This window comes from Boleophthalmus pectinirostris, unplaced genomic scaffold (assembly GCF_026225935.1).
Source record: "Boleophthalmus pectinirostris isolate CB_2022bp ecotype Guang Dong unplaced genomic scaffold, ASM2622593v1 HiC_scaffold_9, whole genome shotgun sequence".
NCBI lineage: Eukaryota > Metazoa > Chordata > Actinopteri > Gobiiformes > Gobiidae > Boleophthalmus > Boleophthalmus pectinirostris.
In genome coordinates, this window is record NW_026571541.1 from 3,820,949 (window position 1) to 3,832,958 (window position 12,010).

The 12,010-nt window shown below is 40.4% G+C and overlaps 2 protein-coding genes across 3 annotated transcripts; both read left to right on the top strand.

Annotated features, from left to right (window-relative positions):
* The first annotated feature begins 1,766 nt into the window (after positions 1-1,766).
* LOC129407240 (uncharacterized) lies at positions 1,767-4,647 on the top strand. Its single transcript, XM_055147829.1, has 6 exons — positions 1,767-3,051; positions 3,272-3,346; positions 3,480-3,872; positions 3,984-4,082; positions 4,293-4,475; positions 4,628-4,647. Exons 1-6 carry the CDS (start codon positions 2,847-2,849, stop codon positions 4,645-4,647), a joined length of 975 nt encoding a protein of 324 aa, XP_055003804.1. The 5' UTR covers positions 1,767-2,846.
* Positions 4,638-7,594, top strand: LOC129407236 (uncharacterized). 2 transcript variants are annotated; one of them, XM_055147818.1, is made up of 9 exons: positions 4,638-4,806; positions 4,918-5,011; positions 5,090-5,428; positions 5,492-5,609; positions 5,694-5,785; positions 5,870-5,984; positions 6,079-6,345; positions 6,684-6,860; positions 6,930-7,594. In XM_055147818.1, exons 1-9 carry the CDS (start codon positions 4,748-4,750, stop codon positions 7,142-7,144), a joined length of 1,476 nt encoding a protein of 491 aa, XP_055003793.1. In that variant the 5' UTR covers positions 4,638-4,747; the 3' UTR covers positions 7,145-7,594. The 2 variants fall into 2 exon arrangements, with proteins under 2 accessions (XP_055003793.1, XP_055003794.1); XM_055147819.1 differs by having other exon boundaries at positions 6,082-6,345.
* Positions 7,595-12,010: the final 4,416 nt, after the last annotated feature.

Here is a 12,010-nt window from a genome sequence, read left to right on the forward strand (position 1 = left end):
TCAACAAGGGCGACTTTGGACAAACGAAAGTTTTCACACCACGCATTTTCATCAGCTCCTCCTTCCACAAAGTTGTCCCACTATCGACTGGTTCTCCAGGTCTCGTCCATATAGGTGAGTTTCATTGTTGACAAAAGTGCGCGTTGCATGCTGGGAATTATTTTGGTCGGCGGCAATAAACACTAATTCAACATGACGGACAGAGCGAGAAAGCACGTAAAGGGTATTGATCCCGGTTATTTATCCACTCGAACGGCAGAGGACCCAAGACCATTTGACCAGAAATTGGTCATAAGCATCGATGGAGCCAAATCACCCTTTTCAACCCCGACAAAAGGTGGACCAAACCAAATTTCTGGTCAGAATCGCCAACTACCTGGACAAATATTCACTTGGGCGACATCCACAATGACTTGGTGGAAACTCCTGGGCCATTCACAGCAGAAAAGATGAAAACCTCCAAGAGTCTCGATGTATTGTTGAACTTGTTGAAGTCCACGGTTTGTTAGGATCTTCTACGTTTGCTCTGCGGATGTTTGAAAGCCGTTTAATTCACCGTTAGTGGTTCTTTTCACTCAGAATACGAAAAAGACATTTTCCTTCTTCCGTGCTTCTATTTGTGCATCCGATAATGCAGCAGGAATTTACCATTATCGGGGAGAAATACGCGAGGTTACGCACTGTGTTTGACAACACAGTCTCACTCCGAGAGCGTCAATAAGTGACGCTCTCGGATAAGTTGTATTGGCGTCAATACAAAACGAAAGTAGTGCCCATTTGCGTCCAGCAATGACGCGAAGTGTTTTTCATTCATCTTAAGGAGAGTCCCACAGCGGTCAAATGTGACGAGTTGCGCTGTTCTTTTTGAGACAATATTTTCAATATTTGTTCGAAATATTATTCATATTTTCTAGTCCTGGTTTAAGACCTGGTTTAAACCTGGATTTAGTTCTGATTTTAGTCCTGGTTATAGTTCCGGTTTAGAGCCACCCGCGCACGGAAGGCCGCCGAGCGGGACGAAACGCAGCGCGGTGGACGAACGGGAGGCGGGAACACGGGAGCGCACGGGAGCGCACGGGAGTGCACGGGAAGCGGGCGTACGGGAGCGCACGTGAGCGCTCGGGAGGCGGACGCACAGGGATGGCGGATGCGCACGGGAGGCGGACGCACGGGAAGAGGCGCTGCGCTGGAGACGGGTGTACGGGAGGCGGCCGCGCACGGGAGGCGGGCGCACGGGAGGCGGGCGCGCACGGATGCGGTCGCGCACGGGAAGAGGCGCTGCGCTGGAGGCAGACGCACGGGAGGCGGGCGCACGGGAGGCGGGCGCACGGGAAGCGGGCGCGCACGGATGGCGGTCGAGCACTGGAGGCCGGTGCACGGGAAGAGGCGCTGCGCTGGAGGCGGGCGTACGGGAGGCGGCCGCGCACGAGCGCGTATAGCAGTAGGACTCTTATCTCTGCCGCTATTAGACAGCGACCGGAGAATCATTCTAGAATTTGTAGGCCATTGATTCTGACTGACTATAAGAAGTTACCATGGTTACCACTGACACGGAACTCTCAAAACATCGAATAACTTGACGCCCCCCCCCCGGTTATCGTCATTTTCGACACTACACTTCCCATAGTTCATTGGTTTGGTAAGGCGCCAGGTTCATCGATTGTAATTTATTTTACATTTTTTATTAATTAATCTTACCCTTCGCCTTTATTACTCCCTTGTGTAAAATATCCGTACGTGGAATATTACAAATTTTATACTTAAAATATATTCATAATGCCGCGCAAATGACGTCAGCGTCCACGACTCTCCTATCCCAGTTCCCGCCATCTCCCACCAGCATTTGCTGTTTTCCGTTTGTGGAGGTAAGTAGCACATTATTTCAGAATCTTAAGAATGCATTAAAACGCGATATATTATTAATTTATGAAAAGCCATAAAGCCCCAAATGACTCGATGGGTAGTATGATTACAGCAGGTAGAATTTTACAATGTTTCAAATGGAGGACAAACATAAATCTGACAGATTCAGTGGTTTTGGAAAGAATTTCCATACGTATTAATAGGACATTTTTGATTATCTTTAGGCTATTTGTTTGGTCGACAAGAGATATAAATTCTTCCATACTTGTAGACAAATCTTCTTCCATAAAGAATTTATCGACAACTATCAGATTTAGATTCAATTTTTTTGTCATTACACTTGCATAAATACAAGGTCATGTATAAACACAAGGTAAGAAAATGTGTTTTAGCATCTCATCAGAAGTGCAAGGAACAGCAAGTACGATATATACAAAATGTGGAATATATACAGAATAGAATAGAAAGAAAGAATAAGAAAGAAAGACCAAAGCTTAAAGGCGAACAACAGTGATTTCATAGGGCCAGTAATTACAGAGATATGAACCATAAATGAGGTCAACAAACTACAATTTGACAACTAAACAGCAAATACCACCATAGGATTTGAACCAACAGCTTCATTTTAAACTAAAGGATTAGAATTAGGTATGTCATAGAAAATTATCATGGCACATAAACTCCACCCGTTTATAAAGACTTAATTCTTTGAAATTGATGTAATGCAGTGATTACCAATGTATACCATTCTTACCTGTGCAATCTATGTTTTTTTTTCCACCCGGTCCAGCACATCATCAGATCTGTATTTACTAGGTATACATTAGAGCACAACACAAAGGCACTTTTAAGAGCCCATCTGTCTTTCTGTCTGTTCTGCTTTTCTATTGTATTGTGGTTCTTTCTCTGTGTCTTGTTCCTGTCGCTTGCATATCTCTGTCTTTGTCACTGTCTTTGTCAATTTGTTGTCTGTTCTGATCATCATGAGCGATTCGGAGCTGCAGGAGTTACTGCAGAGTGAGGTCAGTGATGATCTTAAGGGGGTTGATGAGTTCCTCTGCAAGCTGCAGAAGGAGGCTACTGCTGTTCAAGAGGCTGCAGTGCCAATGGTGAGGTGGAAGAAAAGGAGAAATGATGGAAGCCTTATCTGTACAAAGCCACGATCAAATAGGAAGCAACCTTCTAAGGGTGAGTGGTGTTCTTGCACAAAAAATGTACATATTTTCGCATCAGTGCTCAGATTTTATCTTGGCATGTGTCTATATATGGTACATGCATTTATATTTCTAATTGTACACCTTGTTTTAATTTTGTTGAAGTGTGATATTTCTTAACTTCTATAATACTTCTCTTATTTTTTGGCAATGATCAGTACAGTGAACAGTGAATGATATTCTCTGTGTTACAGCTGATTGTAGCCGCCTGCCTCAAGCAGATGCTGCTCCGAACCTGACTGAGGTGGTCTTCACTCCTGAGACAATTGGTATGATATTTGTCAGTCATTAGCTTAATGTAACATATTATTGTTTTCTCATGGCATGGTTTTGAACAATACTTAATCCTCCTTATTTATTATCCTTATTTATTTCTACTTTTCTTTGTACCTCTTTCATCAGAGGAGTTTATGCTGGAGCTCCAGCATGCCTTAAGTGATGCTACAGTGGATCAGTTGGAGGAAGAACTACCTCATCAAACTTCTCCTCAAGCATCGTCAGAGTGGAGCAAACGAAAGTGCATGTTTGCTGAGAACTGGAGGACAGAAAGACCACGCCTGGTAAACACCATTATGGCAAATCAACACGTGGTTCCCAAGACTTGCCAGGAATGTTGGAGCAATGCTGCTGTCGTGCGGTGCCGTGACTGCCGTCCACACCCTTTCCTCTGCTCTGAGTGTGACCGCAGAATGCACGATAGATATCCCCTTCACAACAGGGAGGCCACTATTGCTGGCTTTTATCAGCCATTGCCCCCAACCAAAGTCATCTGCAGTGGGGCTCTTTGCCATTATGGTAAGCTTGTAAAAAGTGCTAAACCATATACCTATATACAATTTGCAGCCCATTCTGGATTTGTCCTTGATTTGTCCATAATCTGGGTGCTAATGATTTTTTACATTTTAGATCGTCTTGTGCCTCTGGAGATACCTGCTACAATCTGTGGTTGTGCCAGCTCCCTAAAGCTCAAACCAGGAAAGCGTGTGGCTGTGGTTACAATGAATGGTAGGAATCAGTGTATTGTTGAAAAAAACTTACACTACAGATATTACACATGTTTTTATAACTTAATTTTGTATCCTACAAAATAATGCTACTGAACAGAAAGATTGTTGGGACTTATAGGATAGGATGTAAAACTAATACAAATTATAACACAAGTAGTAACTTGAAAAAATATTTGTATATATAAAAAAACATGTTTTATTTTTTAAGGACGACATGATTTGAGTATTCCAGAGCTCGTGTGTGACAGTTGCTGCACTACATGGTCTGCAGGAATTGATACAATTCTGGCCAGTGACTTCTGGCCAGCAACACTCAACTTTGCCACTCTCTTTGCCACTGATGTGTTTGCAACTTATGAAGACATGAAAATGGCAGCACCTGGCTTGTCTTGTCAGGCATTCTTAAGAATGCTTGATCTTAGAACTGTCCGTTTTGGCTGTGTACGTAATTTATTGTTTATCTCTCTCTCTCGCTCCCTCTCTATCTCTCAATCTCTCTATCTCTCTATACACAGTATGTGTGTGTGTGTCTTTTTTCATTAGATGGGGAAGATCTCTGCTGACACCTTCCTGAGAAGTTTTTTTGAGTGGGAGGCTGTTAAGTATGGGCTGGATAGGTGCTGTAAAGAGGAGCCCTTTACTTGTCCGGCCTGTAGTCCAGATATGCTTGCTGTTTCTGTTGATGGAAACCGTAAGCATTACCGCTTTAAGAGTGCATCAAGGTAATAATAAATAATTGTAAACTGTACATACAGATAAAATATCACAATTCTTCTTATATGAATTCAAAAATGTTTTCAGCTAATTTATTACTGTTCCTATATTCTTTTTAGATCTGAAGAACCAGCAATATTTGATGGAGTTTTCCTTGCAAATGATAATGATGTTGCAAATTTTGTGAACTATGTTCACAGCAAGGCCAAACATGTATTGTTGCTAATTTTAATCTATAATTTAAAAAAATCTTCAAATATCAAAATAATTTGCATTTCTCATTTTTACTAGGTGTCTGGAAGAGGTATTTGTGGTGGCGAGTGGTCGGCAGCCAGAGAAACCTCCCGCAAATCTGCCAGCAAGCTGGATGAAGAGGGACTTGAGCTAGCAGTGTGCCGGCATGGAGTTCTTCTCTGTGCACTTAACATGTACAGGGGGGAAATTTTTGCTTATCCTTTGTACCTCCAACAAAAGGTCACAAACAGCACCTTTTTTTGCATGGATGTTACCTGCAAATATTGGCCATACCTAAAAAAGGTCTCAAAGCATTGTCCAGAGCTCCAGGCACTGCTCAGCATGAAACCTTTTCTTTCCGTGTTCCATGCAAAAGCTCATGACTTCAAATGTGAAGTAAGTGAAGTTACAGAATGAATCCTTGTTAATCCCTCCTGTAACCTTCTTGTTTTCAAACAGGTTAAATGGAGTGGAGCATATCAGGAGGGGGCTGGCTTAACCCTTGGAGAGGAGGTAGAACAAGTTAATGCCTTCCTCTCTCGCATTGCTGTGACAACAAAGCATATGTCAAAAGCAGGTGACATAACACATACTTTAAGAGTGATTCATTAACAGTGTATATAAAACTCCCAATGAGTGACGAGCTTCCTTTCTGTTATAGGGCGTTCTGACATGTTAACCCTTATGGCCATACGGTGGAATGATCACAAGTTTGAAAACTTGGCTGGATCCTTGTCCCGCAGATATCTGAAAGTAATAACTATTATATATAGTGTGTTAATGACATACCATATCAAGAACATATCAATTTTTGATTGATTGCATTTTTACTTACAGACCATAAAGATGTTGGATGAAAAAGAAAAAATGCTGGAATCCACAAAAAATGAACTTTTGCTCACTGAGGTCCAGTTAAAGGACTGGGTAGCTGATGTGAAGGAGTGGGCTGAATGTGAGAACTGTCATACATATAAAATAATACATGTTCTGTCTAAATTGAGATTATGATGTATATTCATGTTACTATGGAATTTTTTTCTCTATAGCAGCAACCACTCCAACAGATGAAGATGCCTTGGAAAGTAAAATTGAGGGACTGGTAGCAAGCATCAAGAGACGCACGCAGCATTTGTACAAAGACACAGACGGCTGCAAAGCTCGAGCCAGGGTCCGACGCAAACTCAGAGAGGAGAAGCGGATGTTATGTACTTTGATTGAAGAGTATAACACCCTGAGCTCAAGCGCAGAGGCTCTGTGCATTGACACAATCCTCAGAGAAGATGTCGCATGGCCATGGCAGGACAACCAAAATGGTACATTGTTCACAATTTAGTCACTTGTTTCCATAGTTTTTTCCCATAATACATTTACTTCAGTTAGCCTGGAGACATAATAATATTCTTTCTATTTAGATACAAATTTAGACACACACATCCATTCATACATATTCACACCCACACACGATTGGATGTGTATAGTAAGCACTTGTTATTAACTATTAATTGATTTATAATTTTACAATTAACCATCATGAAAAAAGTATTTAGCTTTCAATTTGGAGGAAGTGCTGCTTCTACATTTTACTTGATTTTATCACATACTTTATGCATTTTTAATCAGTAATGATGATGATTACCTTTATGCTATTCAGATCATGTTACCATTAGGACAAAGAGACAAGTCTTTGACCAAGTCATGGGAGTGAGAAGACTGCAAGAAGAGAAGAAGATTCTTGTTGCTGAGATGGCTAAGCACTGGAATTATCTCCTAGCTCGTTTTGGTTGGCTGAAAGAGCATTCTGACCGGGTCTCTAAACTTCCCCTCCAGAGTATGTAGTTTTATGAAAAAATATAATGATTAATTATTAGTAACTGTTTTAAATTTCTTTTACTTTTAGATACTCAGGATGTACTCACTGATGAGGCCCTGAATGGCATGCAGGCCCTATTAAAAAAAAAGTTGTGGAACATTCGGCAAAAAATACAGGATGTGAGGCACTGCTACTTGAGCATTTTTACTGGAGCAGAGTGTGACTTCCTACAGATGACTTCTGATTTTCCAGACAGTGACTTGGACAGTGACTTGGACAGTGATTTGGACGACATGTACTAAAATGTAGTTCTATAGACCTTAAATTGTTTAATTCATTTATCGGTCGAGGGTGTCCTCAGTCCACCAAAGTTTGTACTAGTTGACTAATTTTTCTATTTGTATTATAAGGATTTATATGGATCAGATCAGAAAGGAGAAGGCTTAGAGTGAGTTAGTTTTGGATTTAGGAATCAACTGTGAGTTAAAAGAGCCCATATTTACGCTGTTTTCTGGCCTATGTTTTATGTTACATGATTTTATAACTTTAGTATGTGTATGGGGTTTCTACAGTTTTCATGTTTTTGTCCTTATTTTGGTTAATCACCTCATCTGTGGTTTAGGGCTGATACATGTAGTTACTATGATTAACTGAGATTCAGGAGCAGGCCCACGCCTCAGCCGCCCTCTCCTCTCACCAGCGAACCACAACTCATCTCGACTACGCCTCTAATTTCCCAGAAGCCTTTATGTAGCAGCCTTTCAGTTTCAGTTTGTCTGGGCTAACTCGACCCCACCCTCCCATCCCCTATTTTGTCTTTCAGTCATGATACCCCTACGGGGAGGGTCCCGTTCCGACTGGGCCAATTGTAGATTGAGACGATATACAGCAGTCTACCACGGAGTTCATTCATTCTTTTTGCTTACTGACCCTGGTTTGTCTGTTCTTTGTCTGTATGTCAAAATAAATAAATACAATTAGACAGTCGCATCTGGACAAATATAAATATAATACAGATAGCAAACATACATTTTTAAAAAGGTCAAGATACCTGCTGCCCATTTATGCCTGACATCAAGCAGATACTATGCTCTTGCATTCATCCTGAGTGCTCTGTTTAGAAATAAGTGATCCCTGGGTTTAATCTGACCATAGTGAAACAGTTATGCTAAAACATGTTGTATTGCACGTCACTGGCAGTGGTCAACCATTTCAATAGTTCAGAAAAAGGCTAAAAATATGGATACATGGGTGTGTAATGAAATAAAACAGCAAGGAACACAAATATGCCTTGATATCTCACAAGCAAATGACAGCCTTGAGCAGGCAACTTCAGATTGTTGTACCAAGGGATGTTACAGCGGCTTAACTTGCCATCATTCCATCTTGAGTACAGATGAAGACTCAAACATATTTTAAAGCTGATGACTGGTTACGGTAAGATTAATGTAATGGCCAAGCCAAATTCATTACTTTGTCTAGATTTGTCTGTCATCGTCATACTTGACAATGATTGGGAATAGACATACTGTATTACTGGCATTGCATAAGGAAGTGTGCTTATTTTTGGTGAGAAATGTTACGTTAAAATCTGACTGTAGTATTACTAAGTACATTCATGCTGTTGCTGCAAAACATAATTAATAAAAGTGTAATTTCTAAAGCAACATACTTACATTTAGCACAGGTCTGTCAACTTCTCTTTCTTTATCATCATGTCGAGAGGACACCACAAGCCAGACACAGTGTACAGAAGAGGCTATAACATCAGGGTCTCCTGGTGGGTTCTCTGAATGAAGGATCATCAGAGTTTCATCAGTGGATTCATTTTTTTTTGGACCTGTGAAAAGCATTTTTTAAAAATAGCTCTTAGAGTAAAGCAAATACGCAAAACATCTGTGTAAGTTTTACCTTATTCAGAGGATTAGCCTGTTGACAGGACCATAGTAGTTCACTGCCCCTGAGAGGTGAAAATCTGACTCGCAAAATATAACATACAGACTTGCTCTATGCCCACTAATGTTAACACACTAACAATTACTGCCCCTGCCACCTCCATTAAATACTGTTGATCAGTAACGGTCTTCTACAGAACAGCAATAGGTTGTAGTCAAGTTAAGATTTGATAACTTGAAATATAGGTACTATATGAAATGTTCTTGCTTAACTGCAGTGTTGTTGTCTAGGATGGGAGCCTCTTCAATCTTTTGTCTGAGGGGTGTGAGCAGTTATACGCTGGAGTGGAATATCTATAACTTCTCTAAACCTAAACAAGAATTTTGAAAAAATGTCAGACTACAAAGAATAAAACAGGTCTAAAACTGTATATGGTAAGCATGACTGATTTGACTGTATATCCGCAAAAAACAACAACAACAATACAGAGAAAATGTTTTTTTTAATTGTTAAACGAACTGCAACTACTACTAGAATGATGACAACAACCACGACGACTACTACTACTACTACTACTACTATTTTACAATTACAACAAATACTGTGCTGCTGGTTCCCAGGTGTCATCCCACACCTTACCACTGCAAACAGTATAAGACAAAAAAAAAAAAAAAAATCAGCTTTTTTTAAAAAAATTTTTTAACTAAGTTCTAATTAAGTTACAATTATTTGATAGCACATCACTTACCACTCAGGACATGGTGACCATCGGATTTTGACTTCTGCTTTTCCCTAAAAAAATTGCATTATAATAATACTGAATGCATTTTAAACCATGAAGAAAAATAGCATAATCTTGCTTCATAATACACATCATAAACCTGGCCTTATAATGTTACTGGAGATATATCCTGATATAAATGGGGATGATATAAAAGTTGAAAGAGTGTGATATAGTGCAGCCTCTCAGTTGTGAGGGGAGGCAGACAGATGTCTTAGCTAAGTCTAGAGTTATTTAAAGCAACAACACGTAATTTTCTGGAATCCATGGAAATAGAAAGTTAATAATATTACAGTCAAAGAAACAACATTTCCATGGAAAAAAAGCAGGAGATTCTCCTCCAGGCAAAGTAAGACTCAGTAAGATTTTGAATGTTTTACAGTGTAATAAAATATATGTAAAGGCACTGCAGAGAAACCTTCAACATACTGCTCAACTGGTCTGCAAAACTGTCATATACTTACATTTGAAACTCTTTTGTCCACTACTTTTTCATAGCGAAACACCTTTTGATATTTGTGTCTTTTACATTCTACAAAAAATAGATAAAGATAATAATGAGCACTGTACCCATATAAAAACAAAAACTGTTCAACAACTAACCTTTCACATGAGGTCTCTTTTTTGCCTGTTTTTGAGTTTTCTGGGTGAAGAAAGAGGGTGGAGATGAAGGAGTGCAGGCTGAAAACACAACAAAACCAGAATGAGAAAAGGAAGACTGCGAGATGAGAAAGGCAAGAGGATGGAAGACCAGTAGATGGTGGAGCAGAAGACAGCGGAGCAGTGGATCTTAAAGCAGAGGACAGCGGAGCAGTGGATTTTGGAGCAGGGGATCGTGGAGCAGTGGATCTTGCAGCAGAGGACAGCGGAGCAGTGGCTCTCGGAGCAGTGGATCTTGGAGCAGTGGATCTTGGAGCAGGGGATGGTGGAGGAGTGGCCAGCGGAGCAGTGGATGGTGGAGCTGAAGATGGGGGAGCAGGGGATGGAGGGACCATAGGGTCAACAGGGACAAGATGAAGTATAATAGTTTCTGCTGCTTTCTCAGGGGGCATTGAGGCAGGGGTTGAAGGGAATGGTAGAGTGGCAGGTGGATGGCGGTGGACGGTGGCAGGGAAGTGGACGGTGGAGCAGTGGATGGCAGGGAGCAGTGGATGGCAGTGGAAGTGGATGGCAGTGGATGGCAGGGAAGTGGACGGTGGAGCAGTGGATGGTGGGGTCTGTGGTACAACTAGTCCTGCAAACATTGGAATACAATTACAAACTCAAACACACACAGGTACAATGCATATTGTTTTCATAAGTGTTCTATTAAAGCAAAAAATATGTCTAATGATCTCCATTGGGTTTTATAATCAGATAAAAGCAAAGTGTCTGTTCCTGGCACTAATGCAGCACTCAGCACCAGACTGAACACCAGCTTGAGCTCAAAGTAGCAGCTCTGCCTACAAAAGCCCCTTTGGACAAAGATCTTTCTTTCTTCAGACTCTGGAATGATGCTGTTATGATTGGGGCTATTGTGTGGTATGATGGTTGTATCTTTGTGTAGTTTTTGGTAGGTCTGTTTTTTCTATACACCCTTATGTAATGCTAAAATTTCTACAATTATAAAACAGAAATCTTACTTTTAAGCAGGTGCTCATAAAGTTTAATCTTTTTTTTTTTATTATCTCTTCCGCTATTGGGTCGAGGTTGAAATGGTGGAACATGTCTGCCAAGAACCCCTTCCTCTTAGGCTGCCCAATGAACAAAATTGGGTTTTGCCCAAGTTCATGCAGCTTAAATGTCTGCAAAAAAAAGATTATAGCAAGTTAATAAAGATTACTAACAAATTAGTTGTTTTATTCATATTTATCAGTGATGTGACGAGCAAAAACAGACAAAATGAACTTACAGACAGTTGGGCAGACTTGACAATTCTGCCAATATTCCTATTTTTTTTTTACTCCTGTGGCCCATCCAGACTGCTTTATTTTTTCTTTCTGCAAGGTGGACCTTTCCACCTTGTGGAAGCAAGACAAGGCAGGCCCCACAGGTTTTTCGAGCCAAAGGGTTCGCCTCCCCACATGAGGGGCAAGCCTTCACTTTTGGCCTTGTCATTTTAACTAAAAAAAAACAACCAAACAAAAAAACACAGTGTATATAACAGGTGTTCATCAAAAAAGTAGTATTTTGACAAGTGTAGCAATTTAGAGCAAATAGACATAGGGATTGTGTACAGAATGTTTACCTAATACTAAGCCAATGAAAATGAACATTTTAAAATGCTAAACTTAAAAATGATTATAACACCATAGCGTGGATTTACAGTCATACAGTATCGAATTGTGCCACGGCTGTATTGTTTACTTTTTTTTTTTTTTTTAATGTTGCTTTATGATAAGTTGTGCTATATTATCTAGCATTAAATTACACAAATGTTTATTATGTGGTTATTAGCATGTATAAGACTTACTTACTTATTTTAATAGCTCCACGGACTTCCACAAACGGA